General features: G+C 44.0%; 1 protein-coding gene across 27 annotated transcripts in view; it reads left to right on the top strand.

Annotated features, from left to right (window-relative positions):
* Positions 1 to 19,866, top strand: part of ABI3BP (ABI family member 3 binding protein) — an 860,645-nt gene that overhangs the window by 315,062 nt on the left and 525,717 nt on the right. For 26 of the 27 annotated variants that reach the window (XM_063953560.1, XM_063953556.1, XM_063953551.1 and 23 more), the window contains exon 4: positions 2,125 to 2,260. In XM_063953560.1, the coding sequence (XP_063809630.1) occupies positions 2,125 to 2,260 (136 nt within the window). The remainder of the gene's footprint in view (positions 1 to 2,124; positions 2,261 to 19,866) is intronic. The other variant, XM_063953543.1, reaches the window with a different exon arrangement.

The raw sequence follows: 19,866 nt of genomic DNA, 5'->3' as shown, positions 1-19,866 counted from the left end.
CGATAAAATGAGCGACGTCGCTCAGGGAGGGGAAAAATGAGCGACGTCGCTCATTTTATCGGAAAGTGTGTATGGGCCTTAAGGGTCAGAATTCAGTTTTTTGTTTTTTTTCAGAATGGGAGTTAACCTCATGCTTGTAGAGAGAAGGAAAGCTAACAGTAGATAGAGATTACAGATTTTTGTCAAGGTTGGGATGAGCACAGCAGAGACAGCTTTACTTATCTGTGAGGGTATAGGATCACAAGGAGTGGTAGTAGAGTAGAAAGATGAGGAAACTATTGAAACCCAGGGCCAGATGTAATGATGCGTGGGTTTGGTGGGCGTGCAGGTTGCTAGTCAAACTCTGACATTTTATAAAAAGCTGCAATCACTTACAAGGGAAAACCATGCCTTGTATGTGATTGTCCCTTTAAAAAAAACATTGGCTGGTATCCCGCTCAGGCATCATTAGATCTGGCACTTCATCTTCATTTGTGGGAACAAATGAAGAGAAGATATCAGAGGATTCAGGTAGGAAATTGAGCAGGTCACTGGCTGAGTAAGAACATACCATTTCACCTCTGATCTTATAAATCTTGTCCTTGAAGTACAGTAGATAGAAAGAACTTGCACATTGATAGTGGCTGGCGGGTTGGGTGACAGAGGGTTGAATGGTGATCTAAATTTATTAAAAAGTTCTTTTGGGTTAGAGATATGAGCAGAGATGAGCATTTGGAAATATGCTTGATTGGCAGTGTCAAGGTCATTACGATAAGAGTGGTAGATAGTCTTATACGTGAGGAAGTCGTATGGAGTATGAGATTTGCGCACAACGCAAATCTCTGACGTTCAACTTTACCTGAGGGTTTTTGTAGGTATCTTGGGAATTTAGAGTGCCATGGTTGACATATAGGCCTACGTGGGGTATGATGCACAGGGGTATTTCATAATGGGTGCAGGGATCCAGGGCGGCCCACACCGCACGCCCTCCACCCATTATTTTTAATACTTATCCTCCGCAGACCAACAGCGCAGCAGAAATCACAGGGAAAATGGTGCAGTGCCATTTTCCCAGTGATTTCTGCAGCGCTGCTGCTGCGCCGCGAGACTGCGAAGGGTAGGTATTAAAAATAATTTTTCCCAGTGTTTCTTGCATGCGCAGTAGAAAAATCACTGGGAAAATGGCCACAGCACCATTTTCCTGGAGATCTGCGCATGCGCTGTAGACTCTGAGACAGAGCTAGGGTCCCCTAGGGCCCTAGTGCCCAGAACGAAGCGCTGCCGCCAGCTAGAGAGGAGGGGGCCCAGACAGAGCTTGCAAACGGGCCTCCTTCTCTCTAGAAACGCCCCTGGTGTGATGGGTACCTGGAGCCACTTCATCAAAGGCTATTTCTAGAGTCTGGTTCGCGTGTGATACACCCGTCTCAGGAAAAGTTAATGTAGATAATATAGGTAAAAGCAGTTGTTGCAAAGAGGTGCAAAGTTCTTGAAAATGAATAGCATTAATATTTCAGCAGGTTTGAGGAAGATTGGAGGACTTCCGTGACATTGAGTTTGAAGTAATGAAGGAGTGCATGCAGATGATAAGTTGTGACCTGAGAGACGGAAAGGAGTCTTACTGAATTCAAAATCTGAGCATAGTCTGGTGAATAGAAGATCAAGTCAGAGGCCCTCCTAATTAGTAGAGGAGTCAGTCAATTGGGAGAGGCCGAGAGAGAGGAGGTTAGAGAGAGTAGTTTGGAGGCATGAGCAGCAGGTTTTGAACTATAAATAGCAATATTGAAATCACACATGATGATGGTGGAGATGTTAGAGGATAGTAAGTGAGGGAGCCATGTAGAAACATCTTCCAGAAATTGATTGGATTGTCCAGGTGTGCGATATATATATAGCTGTAACACGCATAGAGAAAGGAGTGTAAATCCTGATAGACTGTACTTCAAATGATGTGAGTGTGAGTGATGGAATCTGTGGTAGAACTGTGTATGTGAAAGATTGGGATAGTAATACGGTTACATTGGTAAAACATTGCAAATCACTTGAACTTATATTTTCACTTCTGTATACCTTTTTCGTTAATGTTGTTTTTTTTTCCTATGAAAGTTATGGTATTACTGAAAACTCAGCTTGTTTGTTTTTGTTTAGCAGAAAAGAATTCTGTTCAAAAACCTCTCCAGGTTGTGATTGGGTCACTGACACCAACATCTGTCTTTTTATCATGGGGCATCCTTATAAATCCTCAAGTTGACTGGTCTGCTCTCAACAAATGTCCTAATGACAGGTAAATGTGTTTCCATTTGGACATGCATGTGGCTGCTGGATATGCATACTGGACATGTAGTATCAGAAGCTGCCAGAACATTTTTCTATGCATACATACAAGCAATAGCTGTAAAATGTCTAGCTTTTGGAATGTGGACACTCACGGTTTAGGATTTTTCTGAGAGTTCATACATTACTACTGTGCAAGATTACCAAATCAAGGTTGGTAGGTCCATAGCATTAATAAATAGAGTTCACTCTCCATGGTCTTAAATTTGTTAAGTTCTTATTGAAAACCAATTAAAGTACAATTGATTCTCCCTTCAGGTTACTAGTTATTTAGTTTGGAATTAAATTACATCTACCAATATTAAAATTCATCCAGCCAAACCTGTATCATGATTTTAATTTAGTGCATACCAGAGATTACCTCTTCTAAAATATACAAGAAATAACGTTTTATGATTCAGGCTATACTACTTAATTTTAATATGAAAACAAATATTCAGATTTGGTTCAGGGTTTCTCAGAATCTTTTCCTTATCTATACACAAAATATGGGTAGTGTACATTCCCAATTTATTTTATTTTTGCTTTGTCCTGCAAACTGCCATATTAAATCTCAGGGGCTCATTGGTGACTTGCAATATACTTATTTAAATGTTTCCTGCAACTGTATTTTTCATAAATAAACAGTATAGACTACAGAGAGGCAATATGTATATTGTTTTATTTAATAACAAACGTGGGTTATATGAACCAAATTATGCTACTGTGGCATTGTAAATTGGTTCTCTAAACACTACATCCGTTTTTTCAAGTTATAGCCTTCTCAGACTGACTTGTGACCAGACATGTTTGCCACAGATGCAGTAAATCTAGTAAAGTATTGAAGCCCAACAAAGTGCATGGTTTTCTGAGATGAAAACGCATACGTTCTTGTTCTCCCAGAAAGCTCGGGAGACTACTGGAAGAGCAGAGAACCCTCCAAAAACCCTAGTGAAATGGGTTGCTGTTAGGGGATCAGTATCAGATCCCGGTGGTCAGGAGACTGGCCAACAGCTGGGATCCCGGCGGCGAGTGCAGTGTGTCCCCTCGCGGGCTCGCTGCGCACGCCAAGCTTCGGGCACGGTGGTGACCTTTAGTCGCCACAAGGTTCTATTCCCCCTCGGCTGATGGCGTGGACCACATTTCAAAACATTTGAAAGAATTTAAAACAGGTTCCATTTAGAATGTCGACACGTTTTGCATGTTAACAGAATGTTGACACGGACATTGAGTCGACATGTAAAATGCCGACATTCACATTCATAATGTCGACATAAAACATGTTGAAACCAGAATGTTGACAGTACATTTTTGGGGTTAGGACTTTCTTCTTAAATGAATCTCCCCCATGAAATGTGAATATTTGTAGAACAAGCCTAGAATGCCCTGTGAAAGTCTGCACTTAGTCTGGTTATTGAAGTTACCTAAAAAATGGTAAATTGTGTATTTGTTTTCTATAGTGTTAGTAACTGTGTGATATTTTGTTTTGTGATCCTTCATTGCATATATTGTACAACTGCATTATAACCGGTGTGATAGTTTTACTATTTAGTTAATGGGTATGATTTTACAAGCCACTAAATTATTTTTAGTGTTTGCCTGCAAAATGTCATTAGAAATGCACACCACATATACTGTATTACATTTCTGTACTAGTTTTTACACTTCCTCTGTGACACCTAGCAACTGCTCTTTAGTTGGTATGGAAACTTGTCAGTATTGTTATTGAATAAAGCTGGATGAGATGACTTACAAAAGATTTGTTTTCTTGTAATCACTGACGTATTAAATTGAGCCGAGGGTCTGTGTAATCTGCATGCCTTCATGCGAGTTTTAAACTAACCATGAATGTATTGTGTATATTGTTTGAATGATAAGTAGAGATTATTAGTGTTTGAACATGTCATCTTGTCAAGACCTAAAAATCACAAGTGACATGGCAGGTACCTTCAGGCTTATTCAAAATATGTATTATCAGATTCATCTTGTGTATAGAGCTTTTTATAGATTCTGAAAAAACTACTGACAGTATAATACTTGTGGATGCTTTCAAACAATTGTTTTGACAATTAAAAATTATTTTCTCTATCGTCCTAAGTGGATGCTGGGGTTCCTGAAAGGACCATGGGGAATAGCGGCTCCGCAGGAGACAGGGCACAAAAAAGTAAAGCTTTACTAGGTCAGGTGGTGTGCACTGGCTCCTCCCCCTATGACCCTCCTCCAGACTCCAGTTAGATTTTGTGCCCGAACGAGAAGGGTGCAATCTAGGTGGCTCTCCTAAAGAGCTGCTTAGAGAAAGTTTAGTTTAGGTTTTTTTTTCTTTACAGTGAGTCCTGCTGGCAACAGGATCACTGCAACGTGGGACTTAGGGGGAAAGTAGTAAACTCACCTGCATGCAGAGTGGATTTGCTGCTTGGCTACTGGACACCATTAGCTCCAGAGGGATCGAACACAGGCCCAGCCGTGGAGTCCGGTCCCGGAGCCGCGCCGCCGACCCCCTTGCAGATGCTGAAGCGTGAAGAGGTCCGGAAACCGGCGGCTGAAGACTCCTCAGTCTTCATAAGGTAGCGCACAGCACTGCAGCTGTGCGCCATTTTCCTCTCAGCACACTTCACTGGGCAGTCACTGAGGGTGCAGAGCGCTGGGGGGGGGCGCTCTGAGAGGCAAATATAAACCTTATACAAGGCTAAAAATACCTCACATATAGCCCATAGGGGCTATATGGAGATATTTAACCCCTGCCTGACTGGAAAAATAGCGGGAGAAGAACCCGCCGAAAAAGGGGCGGGGCCTATCTCCTCAGCACACGGCGCCATTTTCTGTCACAGCTCCGCTGGTCAGAACGGCTCCCAGGTCTCTCCCCTGCACTGCACTACAGAAACAGGGTAAAACAGAGAGGGGGGGCACATTAATGGCTATATATATATATATTAAAGCAGCTATAAGGGAGCACTTAATATAAGGATATCCCTTGTATATATAGCGCTTTGTGGTGTGTGCTGGCAGACTCTCCCTCTGTCTCCCCAAAAGGGCTAGTGGGTCCTGTCTTCATTAGAGCATTCCCTGTGAGTTTGCGGTGTGTGTCGGTACGTGGTGTCGACATGTATGAGGACGATATTGGTGTGGAGGCGGAGCAATTGCCAAATATGCAGATGTCACCCCCCAGGGGGTCGACACCAGAATGGATGCCTTTATTTGTGGAATTACGTGATGGTTTATCTTCCCTTAAACAGTCAGTTGAGGACATGAGGCGGCCGGACAATCAATTAATGCCTGTCCAGGCGCCTCAAACACCGTCAGGGGCTGTAAAACGCCCTTTGCCTCAGTCGGTCGACACAGACCCAGACACGGGCACTGATTCCAGTGACGACGGTAGAAATTCAAACGTATTTTCCAGTAGGGCCACACGTTATATGATTTTGGCAATGAAGGAGACGTTACATTTAGCTGATACTACAGATACCGTAAAACAGGGTATTATGTATGGTGTGAAAAAACTACAAACAGTTTTTCCTGAATCAGAAGAATTAAATGACGTGTGTGATGAAGCGTGGGTTGCTCCTGATAAAAAGTTGATAATTTCAAAAAAGTTATTGGCATTATACCCTTTCCCGCCAGAGGTTAGGGCGCGCTGGGAAACACCCCCTAAGGTGGACAAGGCGCTCACACGCTTATCCAAACAAGTGGCGTTACCCTCTCCTGAGACGGCCGCACTTAAGGATCCATCAGATAGAAAGATGGAAGTTATTCAAAAGAATATATACACACATGCAGGTGTTATACTACGACCAGCTATAGCAACTGCCTGGATGTGCAGTGCTGGAGTAGTTTGGTCAGAATCCCTGATTGAAAATATTGATACCCTAGATAGGGACAATGTTTTACTGTCGTTAGAACAAATAAAGGATGCATTTATCTATATGCGTGATGCACAGAGGGATATTTGCACACTGGCATCTCGGGTGAGTGCTATGTCCATTTCAGCCAGAAGAGCCTTATGGACACGACAGTGGACAGGCGATGCGGATTCAAAACGTCACATGGAGGTTTTGCCGTATAAAGGGGAGGAGTTATTTGGAGTTGGTCTATCAGACTTGGTGGCCACGGCTACTGCCGGGAAATCCACTTTTTTACCTCAAGTCACTCCCCAACAGAGAAAGGCACCGACCTTTCAACCGCAGCCTTTTCGCTCCTACAAAAATAAGAGAGCAAAGGGCTTGTCGTACCTGCCACGAGGCAGAGGAAGAGGGAAGAGACACCAACAGGCAGCTCCTTCCCAGGAACAGAAGCCCTCCCCGGCTCCTGCAAAAACCTCAGCATGACGCTGGGGCCTCTCAAGCGGACTCGGGGACAGTGGGGGGCCGTCTCAAAAATTACAGCGCGCAGTGGGCTCACTCGCAGGTAGACCCCTGGATCCTGCAGATAATATCTCAGGGGTACAGGTTGGAATTAGAGACGGATCCTCCTCATCGTTTCCTGAAGTCTGCCTTACCAACCGTCTCTTCCGAAAGGGAGAGGGTGTTGGAAGCCATTCACAAGCTGTACGCTCAGCAGGTGATAGTCAAAGTACCCCTATTACAACAAGGAAAGGGGTATTATTCCACTCTATTTGTGGTACCGAAGCCGGATGGCTCGGTAAGGCCTATTCTAAATCTGAAGTCCTTGAACCTCTACATAAAAAAGTTCAAGTTCAAGATGGAGTCACTCAGAGCAGTGATAGCGAACCTGGAAGAAGGGGACTTTATGGTATCCTTGGACATCAAGGATGCGTATCTACACGTTCCGATTTACCCCGCACACCAGGGGTACCTCAGGTTCATTGTTCAAAACTGTCACTATCAGTTTCAGACGCTGCCGTTCGGATTGTCCACGGCGCCTCGGGTCTTTACCAAGGTAATGGCCGAGATGATGATTCTTCTTCGAAGAAAAGGCGTATTAGTTATCCCATACTTGGACGATCTCCTAATAAGGGCAAGGTCCAGAGAACAGCTGGAGACAGCTTTAGCACTATCTCAAGAGGTGCTAAGACAACACGGGTGGATTCTGAATATTCCAAAATCCCATTTAATCCCGACAACTCGTCTGCTGTTCCTAGGAATGATTCTGGACACGGTTCAGAAAAAGGTTTTCCTTCCAGAGGAAAAAGCCAAGGAGTTATCCGATCTGGTCAGGAACCTCCTAAAACCAGGAAAAGTGTCAGTACATCAATGCACAAGAGTCCTGGGAAAAATGGTGGCTTCTTACGAAGCAATTCCATTCGGCAGATTCCATGCAAGAATATTCCAAAGGGATCTGTTGGACAAATGGTCAGGGTCGCATCTGCAGATGCACCTGCGAATAACCCTGTCACCAAAGACAAGGGTGTCACTTCTGTGGTGGTTGCAGAAGGCTCACCTATTAGAAGGCCGCAGATTCGGCATTCAGGATTGGATCCTGGTGACCACGGACGCCAGCCTGAGAGGCTGGGGAGCAGTCACACAAGGAAGAAACTTCCAGGGAGTATGGACGAGTCTGGAAAAGTCTCTTCACATAAACATTCTGGAACTAAGAGCAATCTACAATGCTCTAAGCCAGGCGGAACTTCTCCTGCAAGGAAAGCCGGTGTTGATTCAGTCGGACAACATCACGGCGGTCGCCCATGTAAACAGGCAGGGCGGCACAAGAAGCAGGAGTGCAATGGCAGAAGCTGCCAAGATTCTTCGCTGGGCGGAGAATCACGTGATAGCACTGTCAGCAGTGTTCATCCCGGGCGTGGACAACTGGGAAGCAGACTTCCTCAGCAGACACGATCTTCATCCGGGAGAGTGGGGTCTACATCCAGAAGTCTTCAACATGTTAATAGACCGTTGGGAAAGACCAATTGTAGACATGATGGCGTCTCGCCTCAACAAGAAACTGGACAAATATTGCGCCAGGTCAAGAGATCCACAGGCAATAGCTGTGGACGCACTGGTAACTCCTTGGGTGTACCAGTCAGTGTATGTGTTTCCTCCTCTGCCGCTCATACCAAAGGTATTGAAGATCATACGGCAAAGAAGAGTAAGAACAATACTAGTGGTTCCGGATTGGCCGAGAAGGACTTGGTATCCGGAACTTCAAGAGATGCTCACGGACGAACCGTGGCCTCTACCTCTGAGAAGGGACCTGCTACAGCAGGGTCCCTGTCTTTTTCAAGACTTACCGCGGCTGCGTTTGACGGCATGGCGGTTGAACGCCAGATCCTAAAAGGGAAAGGCATTCCAGAAGAAGTCATTCCTACCTTGATTAAGGCACGGAAGGAAGTCACCGTGAAACATTATCACCGCATTTGGCGAAAATATGTAGCGTGGTGCGAGGATCGGAGGGTTCCGACGGAGGAATTCCAACTGGGTCGTTTCCTACATTTCCTGCAATCAGGATTATCTATGGGTCTCAAATTGGGATCCATTAAGGTTCAAATTTCGGCCCTGTCAATATTCTTCCAAAAAGAATTGGCCTCTGTCCCTGAGGTCCAGACTTTTGTCAAGGGAGTACTGCATATACAGCCTCCTGTGGTGCCTCCGGTGGCACCGTGGGATCTAAATGTAGTTTTAGATTTCCTCAAATCCCATTGGTTTGAACCATTGAAAAAGGTGGATTTGAAATATCTCACATTGAAAGTGACTATGTTACTAGCCCTGGCCTCTGCCAGGAGAGTATCTGAATTGGCGGCTTTATCTTATAAAAGTCCTTATCTAATCTTCCATTCGGATAGGGCAGAACTGCGGACTCGTCCGCATTTTCTCCCTAAAGTGGTATCAGCATTTCATCTGAACCAACCTATTGTGGTGCCTGCGGCCACTAGCGACTTGGAGGACTCCAAGTTGTTGGACGTTGTCAGAGCCTTAAAAATATACATTGCAAGGACGGCTGGAGTCAGAAAATCTGACTCGCTGTTTATATTGTATGCACCCAACAAGTTGGGCGCACCTGCTTCTAAGCAGTCGATTGCTCGTTGGATTTGTAACACAATTCAACTTGCACATTCTGTGGCAGGCCTGCCACAGCCTAAAACTGTAAAAGCCCACTCCACAAGGAAGGTGGGCTCATCTTGGGCGGCTGCCCGAGGGGTCTCGGCATTACAACTCTGCCGAGCAGCTACGTGGTCGGGGGAGAACACGTTTGTAAAATTTTACAAATTTGATACCCTGGCAAAGGAGGACCTGGAGTTCTCTCATTCGGTGCTGCAGAGTCATCCGCACTCTCCCGCCCGTTTGGGAGCTTTGGTATAATCCCCATGGTCCTTTCAGGAACCCCAGCATCCACTTAGGACGATAGAGAAAATAAGAATTTACTTACCGATAATTCTATTTCTCGGAGTCCGTAGTGGATGCTGGGCGCCCATCCCAAGTGCGGATTATCTGCAATACTTGTACATAGTTATTGTTAACTAATTCGGGTTATTGTTAAGGAGCCATCTTTAAGAGGCCCTTTCTGTTGTCATACTGTTAACTGGGTTTAGATCACAAGTTGTACGGTGTGATTGGTGTGGCTGGTATGAGTCTTACCCGGGATTCAAAATGCCTCCCTTATTGTGTATGCTCGTCCGGGCACAGTACCTAACTGGAGTCTGGAGGAGGGTCATAGGGGGAGGAGCCAGTGCACACCACCTGACCTAGTAAAGCTTTACTTTTTTGTGCCCTGTCTCCTGCGGAGCCGCTATTCCCCATGGTCCTTTCAGGAACCCCAGCATCCACTACGGACTCCGAGAAATAGAATTATCGGTAAGTAAATTCTTATTTTCTCTTACGTCCTAGAGGATACTGGGGTCCACATTAGTACCATGGGGTATAGACGGGTCCACTAGGAGCCTTGGGGACTTTAAGAAATCAATAGTGTGCACTGGCTCCTCTCTCTCTATGCCCCTCCTACCAGACCCAGTTTAGAAATATATATTTTTTTTTTTGGCTGCATTTTTCAAGCAGGGTATTATTAATGGCTGTCTAGTGTCCTCTGCAGCCTGCTGTCTTCCTGGTGGCACTTGTAAGTGCTTAATAAAAGTTTACTTTATTTTAATTATAGTACATATATATCCATGTGCATACATATGTACACATGTATATACATACATATAAACACACACACACACACACACACACACACACACACACACACACACACACACAGACCTATGATATATATATGTGTATATATACACGTGTACTGTATGTATGTGTGTGTGTGTGTGTGTGTGTGTGTGTATCTCTCTCTCTCTCTCTTTCTCTCTCTCTCTCTCTCTATATATATATATATATATATATATATATATATACATATACATGTTTAATACACATATATACATATATATACACACACAGACACACTAGTTTTACGGAACCAGCATATACTGGGTCACCTCAGTCCCCACCCCCTTGCTTGGCTCCACCCAGTTCTGGAAACCCCCCCATGCAAATCCTGCGTTTGCCCCTGGAGCCGGTCACGCTCCTGAAGAGTTTTCTGCATTTATTTTCTATGTTTGTTGTTTTCAGGCACAACTGGCTGGCACCAGACTGCCTGCTTCGTGGGACTTAGGGGGGGAACGGCCCAACCTCCCTAGGGTTAATGGTCCCATTCCCCGCTGACAGGACACTAAGCTCCTGAGGGTCCTATTTGCAAGCCCCACCACGGCGAGCGTACAGATCCGCAGCACGCCACCATCCCTAACCGAGCCAGAAGACTGAAGTGGTGAGTAGGTGGCCGGCGTCCCGGTTAGCGGGTTGCCGGCTGTAATGGCGGCATGAGGGTAGGAGCCTATGTTATTACCCACTGCTGGCACATATTACAGGGGTTTAATCCACTGTAATCTATATTCTATTACCTCAGCCAGTATAAAAACCAAGAAGGCCGCGCGCCATTAAGGGAGCGGGGCCTTCACTATGAGCGGATCCAGCAGCTCACCAGTGCCATTTTCCCTTCTGCAGCTTACACAGGCAGCCTGACAGGAAAGTGCAGCTCCTCCACGCGGATTCCAAAGCACCTCAGCGGTACCAGGGGGTCATAGCAATGGGGGGGGGGGGAGCAATAATCTGGTGTACTAATCCCTATTAAGGGTACTTAGTTTGCAACTCAGCTAATTCTATACTTTAGCCATAGGGGCACTGTGTGGCTGGCTCCTATACTCTGTCTCTCCCTAGAAGAGCTCTATGTGGGTTAACTGTGCTTTTAACCTTTTTCTCACTGAGTGAGTGTGTGTGTGTTCTTTTACATTATTATGTCTAAGGGTTGTGTATCATGCACAGCAGAGTGCTTTTCTCAATCGGGGGGATCATTAGAGTGTAGGATAGTAACACATTCTCAGGCTAGCGGATCTGAACCAGTATGGTTAGATTCATTAAAAGGGATGATTTCAAATATTTTGAATAAATTATCCCAAAATGAGAAGGAGACGCAATACTTAAGGCAATCTGTAGATGACCTGATTAATAGAGATTCAGTAGTCCTCCTGTCGTCTCAGACCCCTGCTATTTGTCCACAGAAACGTACTCTGGCCCAAATCATGCAGGCTGATACCGATGATGATGTATCAGACCCAGAGGAAGTTGAGGTGGACTTGGTGGGGGGAGATGCAGCTTTAGCACAGGGAATACAGGCCCTGATTGAAGCTATAAGAGAGGTTTTGCACATTCCTGACAAGGTGTCAGAGGACGAGGATGAATACTTTTTTAATGTAAAAAAGAAATCCTCTGCTACTTTTCCTGCTTCCAAGGAATTAAATTCCCTCTTTGAAGCCACTTGTGTTAATCCTGACAGGAAGTTTCAGATTCCAAAACGGTTGATTACATCCTTCCTGTTTCCTCAGGATAACAGAAAAAAATGGGAAAACCCGCCGATAGTGGACGAGTCAGTCTCCAGGCTATCACGTAAAATAGTTTTACCTGTACCTGGGGCAGCTTCGTGGAAGGATGCTGCAGACTGCAAAATTGAGACCACTCTCAAATCTCTTTACACAGCGGCGGGGGTGGCCCAAAGACCCACTATAGCTTGTGCATGGATCACTAGGGCCGTTGCAAAATGGTCTGGTAATCTAATTGACGGGTTAGATTCCTTGTCCAAGGGGAGATTATTATACTCCTACAGCATATACAGGATTCTGCTAACTTTATGGTGGAGGTTATAAAGGAGATTGGATTGCTCAACTCGCGCACTACTGCCATGGCAGTGTCAGCATGTAGGGGCTTGTGGCTACGCCAGTGAACTGCGGATGCAGATTCCAGGAAAGGAATGGAAAGCATACCTTTCACAGGTGAAGCCCTTTTTGGAGATGAACTAGATACGTGGAGCTACGGCAGGTAAATCTACATACTTTTCTTCTGCAGCACCAACGTTGCAGTCCTGTCGGACAGCAAAGTTTAAAGGTAAGGCCAAAGGCTCTTCTACTGCCTTCAAAGGCAATAGAGGTAAGCCCAGAAAACCTGCAAATACAGTCTCACAGGATCAGACCTCCGTTTCTGCTTCCGCAAAGCCTTCAGCATGACTGTGGACCGCACTGCCTGATCAACAGGCAAGTGGGATCCCGGTTACGATACTGTATTTCAGTTACGTATGGACCACCTCATGCCTGGATCCATGGGTAAAAGATCTTATCGTCCAGGACTGCAGACTGGAGTTTCAGGATCTCCCACCTCACAGATTCTTCACATCTGGCTTACCAGGTTCACCCAAAGCAAGTATGACCTTACAAGCAGTAATTCAAAAACTGGTACAAACTCAGGTCATTGTTCCACTTTCACTTCACCTTCAAAACAATGGTTTCTATTCCAACCTGTTTGTTGTACCGAAACCGGATGGTTCGGTAAGACCCATTTTAAACCTCAAGTAACTGAACCCGTATTTACGGTTGTTCAAATTCAAGTTGCTGAGAGCGGTGGTCTGGAGGAGGGAGAATTCCTGGTGTCTCTGGATATCAAGGATCCGTACCTTCATGTTCCGATTTGCCCGCCTCATCAGGCTTATCTATTGTTTGCGTTGCAGGACTGTCACTACCAGTTCCAGGCCCTGCCCTTTGGGCTCTCCACGGCACCAAGGGTGTTTACCAAGGTTATGGCGGAGATGATGTTTCTTCTCCGCAAGCAGGGAGTGAACATAATACCGTACCTGGACGATCTCCTGATAAAAGCACCGTCCAGGAGAGGTTGTTACACTGCATTGCCCTCTCCACGCGACTACTCCAGGATCACGGGTGGATTCTGAATATGCCAAAATCTCACCTGGAATGAACACGGAGGCTTCCGTTCCTAGGGATGATACTGAATATGGAGGTAAAGAAGGTGTTCCTTCCTCTGGAAAAGGCAATGGTAATTCAGTCAATGGTATGGGACGTCCTAAGGCTGCCCCGGATATCGGTACATCTGTGCATTCACCTCCTGGGAAAGATAGTAGCCTCTTACAAGGCACTGCAGTACGGAAGGTTTCATGCAAGACCCTTCCAGCTGGATCTTCAGGACAAATGGTCCGGATCGCATCTACACATGCACCAGAGGATACGTCTGTCCCCAAGAGCCAAGATTTCTCTTCTGTGGTTGCTGCAGACTTCTCACCTGATGGAGGGCCGAAGGTTTGGGATTCAAAATTGGATTCTGCTAACTACGGATGCAAGCCTCAGAGGGTGGGGAGCAGTCACCGAAGGGGAACACTTCCAAGGAGATGGACAAGTCAGGAAGCCATTCTTCCAATCAACGTGTTGGAACTAAGGGCAATATACAACGCCCTTCTGCAGGCATCTCATCTTCAAAATCGAGCCATCCAGGTTCAGTCGGACAATGTGACGGCGGTGACGTACATAAACTGACAGTGCGGAACGAAGAGCAAGGCAGCAATGTCAGAGGTGACAAGGATTTTCCTCTGGGCTGAGAGACACACAGTGGCGCTGTCCACTATCTTCATTCTGGGAGTGGACAACTGGGAAGCAGACTTCCTCAAAAGACACGACCTCCACCCGGGGAAATGGGGCCTTCACCCAGAGGTGTTCAGGTGCTTGAGGCGTCGGTGGGGGACTCCACATATTGACATGATGGCCTCTCGTCTCAACAAGAAGCTCCAGCGCTATTGCTCCGGGTCAGGAGACCCACAGGCGGTGGCGGTGGACGTTCTGGTGACTCCTTGGGTCTACCAGATGGTGTATGTCTATCCATCACTTCCGTTGATCCCAAGAATTCTAAAATGAATAAAAAGGGAAAGGGTTCAGGCAATTCTTATTGCTCCAGATTGGCACAAGAAGGGCTTGGTACACAGATCTACTGGAACTGCTCCTGGAGGACCCGTGGCCTTTGACTCTTCAAGAGGATCTTCTACTATAGGGGCCGTTCATCTATCAAGACTTACCGCGGCTGCGTTTGACGGCATGGAGGTTGAGCGTCAAATTCTAGCCCGGAAAGGGATTCTGGACAAGGTGATTCCTACCTTGTGTTGCCATATAGACCATTACATAACAATATAATTTAGTAGGTACCAAAGTTAGAACAAATTATGTAAATTAAATAATATGATTTATTACCCAATGTGATTTTAACCAGTTAAGAGTGTGTGTATATATATATTATTGTAAGGTATAACTTAAATAGGTTTGAATGTATTAGTCTTATGTTTTGAGAATTTAGTAGCATGTATTTCTGTGTGTTTTACTGCAAGATTATGGGTCATTATGTAAGAGACAGGTTTTCCCTGTGTAAGCCATATAGCCAGAATACACAATACATTGAGCATTACACAAATTCATCCCTTCCATGCCATTATTCATATCTGAATTAATGAAAGGATTAACGTCTGATCTGCGCTATACCAAGTACAATTAAATCAAAGTTTACATGATATGTAGATATATGTATACTGTATACTTGATTCACACACAGCAAATAAATAATCATAACTTGGTGGATAAAGTCAATAGGTCACCTAGCTCAGGTCTCATAATATGCAAACAGTTACTGGTATGAACAGGGTACATTGGAATTCACAATCAAAGATCTTCATACCTTTAGAGAGTACATCAACCAGCTGGCCTATTGTCCAGTTATACTGCTGGCCAGAGGCAATGATAATATAGGATCAAACGCACTATAAACAGGTCACAATCATTTATGCTAACACCCTAGGGCCTAGGCGAAATAGATCGTTTACACATCCATACAAAGGTAGATCTCTGATGGATAAAGGAATACCAAACTTTATGATCCCAAAATTCTCTACATGCTCACCACCGTGGGACGGAGTTAGCAGAGAACGTTTTATTACACTTTGGAATCTGTCAAAACCTATAATTATGTACTCCATTGGAAACTGTGGGCATATACTAGTTTTGAATTGGTAGAATATAGGATATAAGGGGCAGTCTGATAGATAGAGAGTTAGAAGGAGAGGAGGAAGGAACAAAGTCCAGAGGGAGTCAGGATCCTAAGACGGTAGCTATGAATTATGCCCTCACATATTCTTGCAAGTGTATAGTATGTGTATTAATTGTTTAAGTTTGTATAACTGTTTGTGTTTTATGTATGTACCATGGTTAAGGAAGTACAGATAAATTATAAGATTTATTATCATTGTGTTATCTTATCTTGTAATTTGTATCACCTATAATAAATGTACTAGACAAAATAGAGCTGGTATTCCAAGTCTTGAACTCATTTTCGGAATCACTAAAGTTATACATGAAATCTGCATATATTATATAAGGCTCTGCAAGTTGGGACAATTGACTTGTAGTCAAAGTATAGTACTTATATGTTCAATGAGCCAGGATTATATATCTCTGTAAAGTATATTTAGGCTTTGCCTGGAAATATTTCCTGGACAGTAGAGATATAGCTCCTTTAATCTGAGCCAATCACAGGTATGAAAATAGGAACGTCCACGCATTACATATTGTGTGATTGGACCAGTACTAAACATCACCCCTTTTGTTATGAGCCCACCTATTTGTAAGCCTATTATAATATATTTGCAGATATAAAATACATAAACCATTATATCAATATATGATATAATAAATATATGTTATATAAGATTCCATAAATCAACATTGGCGACCACGGAAGGGACTTGGAATTATTCAGTATCAATTTTGACTAAATACAATATTTAGGGGCAGCGCAAGGGCTATAAGCCCGCTGGGCAAAATACAAGATCACAGTGGAATAAGTTGCAAATGACTAGAGAATTTTATTTTCTAAAAAAGGCCTAAAGTAAGAAATTAAAAAAACACGGGTGTTAGAGTTTAACTTATCAGGCTAGCGAACAGATAAGGGAGGATACCACGTGCAAAATATAGGAAATATTGTTCCCAAAGACTAAAATTTGTAATTCTCAGTGATAGAATACATATAACGAAAGGGAATAAATCTGTAAAATGGCTACAATGTCAAATATAGACAGCTTGGTAGTGAAATACATCACAAAGCAAAAGTGTACAGACTTTGCTTGTGATGCCAAATTAAAAGAAAACCCATGGAACTATGTCCAGGGTTTGTTTGATGATGAAATTAAATCATCAAAGAAAAGGAAACAGAAAGGAATAGCCATTGCAGGCTTGTATGCAGCCTGTTTGGCTATGGATGCTAAATTAAGCAGTTTAGCTAAAACCCTACAAAAATGTAGAGAAGAATCTAATTTAAAAGAAACAGAAAGCAAAGAAAAAATAGATCAGCTAAATATCCAAATTAAAACTTTAACAACACTTAATGACATGGGTAAAATCTCCCAGGATGAAGTGTTACAGAAACATAAAAATGCTCAGAGGGAATCCACAGAATGTAGGAGAGCTCTAACAGAGGTTACAACAGAGAGAGATGAGATAATAAGTGCATATAAAGTTATGCAGGGACAGCTCACAGAATGTATGAAAGGGAAAGCAATTGACCATACCCCTTGTGTGGACAGGGAGATGCAGCTTATGCAAGAGATATCTGTTCTGAAAGGACATATTGCTGCAAACATTAGGATAGGAACTGCAGCCACTGCCCCATATCCTATCTATGCATATGAAAGAGAACAATGGGACACAAATCATGAGGACAGAGAGGACTGCTGGGGAGAGGGGAATTCTACTGAATCTACCCTCAGGGTACCCATAGCAATGGGAGAGTTTGCAGAATCAGCAGCGAATAGGGAGTGCTCTATATTAATAGGCACAGATAGTAGTGATGAAGAAGTACAGACAGAAATTGAGGCACACAGGGCTCATAAACAGCCAGCATTCCTCACTGAGAGTAGGAACACCCTATTGGGATTCAATAGTGAAGGAGAGGCCATTCACTCAAGGGCCCCTAGTGCCAATCATCCCCCACAACCCATAAAAACACTTATGGGAGTGGCAGATATGATTGGAAAAATGAGTTCAGGAGAACACATCACCTCCCATGCAGCTAATGTTCAGCAGAGGTGTGAACTTCTAGGAATTAGAAATCTCACTGATCAGGTTAAGGTACTGCAATTAACAATTCCATTAGCTGCTTGGAGTGCTTTGACAGATTTGATTAAAGAAGGTAAAGGTACATATGAAGAAACTGTAGAGGAGCTACAAAAGATAATTAACCCTTCAGTAGCAGGCACAATGGTTGCATATGAAATCAAACAGCAAAGTGAGGAGAACCCATTAATATATGCAAATAGATTGTGGGCAGCATATAGTGCAGGAAACAGCAAAAATGACAACAGTCAGAAAAACAGCAAAGATTTCAAAAACTTGTTGGTGCATAACTCGCACCCCACAATTAAAGCTAAGTGTGAACACTTGATAGATACCGTAAAGCATAGCTATGATAAAATAATGGGATTAATGCAGCGGTCCTTTCAAGCAGTACAGGCCAGTAAGCAACGTAAGATGGCAGAAAGGAATGAGAAATGTGTTATAAAGAGGGTTGCAGCATTAGAGTCAGAAGGTAAACCAATGGTGGTTGAAGGGCCCCACATTCCAGGGGAGGTAAACACACCATTTAACCCACGATGGAACACAGGGTCACAAAGGAGAGGGGGAATGTTTAAAGAGAGATCCATTTTTAGAGGTGGAGGTAGAGGATACCAAGGACATTCAAATGATGGAGCTTGGAATAGACACATGGGTTACTCACAACATTTTGGGAACAGAGGAAAGGACACAGAGTTTAAACACCAGGGTCCCACTTACACAGAGCTAAGACACCAGCTACAGGCCATAAAAGAGAAGTATGAGAATTTAGAAAAAGCAAACAAAGTGCAGCAAGCTGACACACAAAAGGAGAAAAATTGACAGTCAGTGGCCCCAAGGATAGTTGCACCAATCACTTTAGATAGGTGCGGGCGCCCTCAAGTCTCGGTTCTGGTCAGGGGCCACCAGCACACAATGTTACTAGACACCGGTGCCGCCATATCAATCCTACATGATGATCAGCCACATCACTCTCCTCTGTCAGCAGGAAAAACAATACATCTCCAAAGCTTTGCAGGGAATAAGGTAGATACAGTGCTGTCAAACCCTCTCCAAATACAAATAGGAGATGTATCTGCAATTCACACATTTGCATTAGCCTCACTGCCAAGTGAAACTAATTTATTAGGGTCTGACTTTATGATCCCTAATGGGTGTATATTGGATCTGACTAACCTTTTACTTCTGCAGAGTTCTCCTAATGTAACACCTGAGGTTGTAATTATACCAGATTCCCATGTAATTGCTGCTGTAAAACCCAATAATGCGAAATATGATGTGCTTAAGGCTAATGTTGATCATCCTGACAAAGATTTGGTATTACCATTACTTGAACAGTTTCAGGATGCTTTTGCTAAACACAAACATGACTGTGGGAAGGTAAACAAGGTGATTGAAGTCAGTGGTCTTGACCCTCCCCCACAGAAGCAGTACAATTTCCCACAGGAGGCCATAAGCTTCATTCAAGAAACAATTGACTCTCTGTTAGAGCAGCGTGTAATCAGACCATGTGTATCCACTAACAATGCGCCAATATGGCCAGTACGGAAACCGGATGGTTCCTGGCGGCTCACAATTGACTACCGCAAACTTAATGGCCTTACGCTTAGCTGCGCACCCACTGTTGCGTCAATGCCAGACATTCTAAAAATGTTAAGCCCAGAGCATAAATGGTTCACAGTTTTAGATATTTCAAATGGGTTTTGGTCTCTGCCTCTATCTGAAGAGTGTCAATACAAATTTGCCTTCACATTTCTGGGAAAGCAATACACGTTTACATGTCTTCCACAGGGCTTCCATAATTCTCCATCATTTTTCCATACTACGATGAGAGAAATTTTAACTGATTTTTCTTCCCACAAGAATTTATTGCAGTATGTAGATGATCTCTTACTAGCAACAGAGACAAAGGAAGAGCATCTTCAGCTACTGGGAGAACTCCTTGGCATCCTCAAAGACGCAGGTTTGAAGTGTAACCCATCTAAAGCTCAGATTTTACGGGAATCTGTTTCCTTCCTGGGGATCAGTGTTACGGCTGATGGGAGAACAATATCGGCAGATAAGGTAAAAACCATCCTTCGTTTACCCCTTCCTGTCAGCATACCTACACTGAGATCCTTCCTGGGGTTGGTAAATTACTCTAGGTCCTTCATTTCTGATTT

Source organism: Pseudophryne corroboree, chromosome 2 (genome assembly GCF_028390025.1).
Source record: "Pseudophryne corroboree isolate aPseCor3 chromosome 2, aPseCor3.hap2, whole genome shotgun sequence".
Classification (NCBI taxonomy): Eukaryota; Metazoa; Chordata; class Amphibia; order Anura; family Myobatrachidae; genus Pseudophryne; species Pseudophryne corroboree.
The sequence above is the reverse complement of the archived record's forward strand: the minus strand, read 5'-3'. Positions and strand labels throughout refer to the sequence as shown.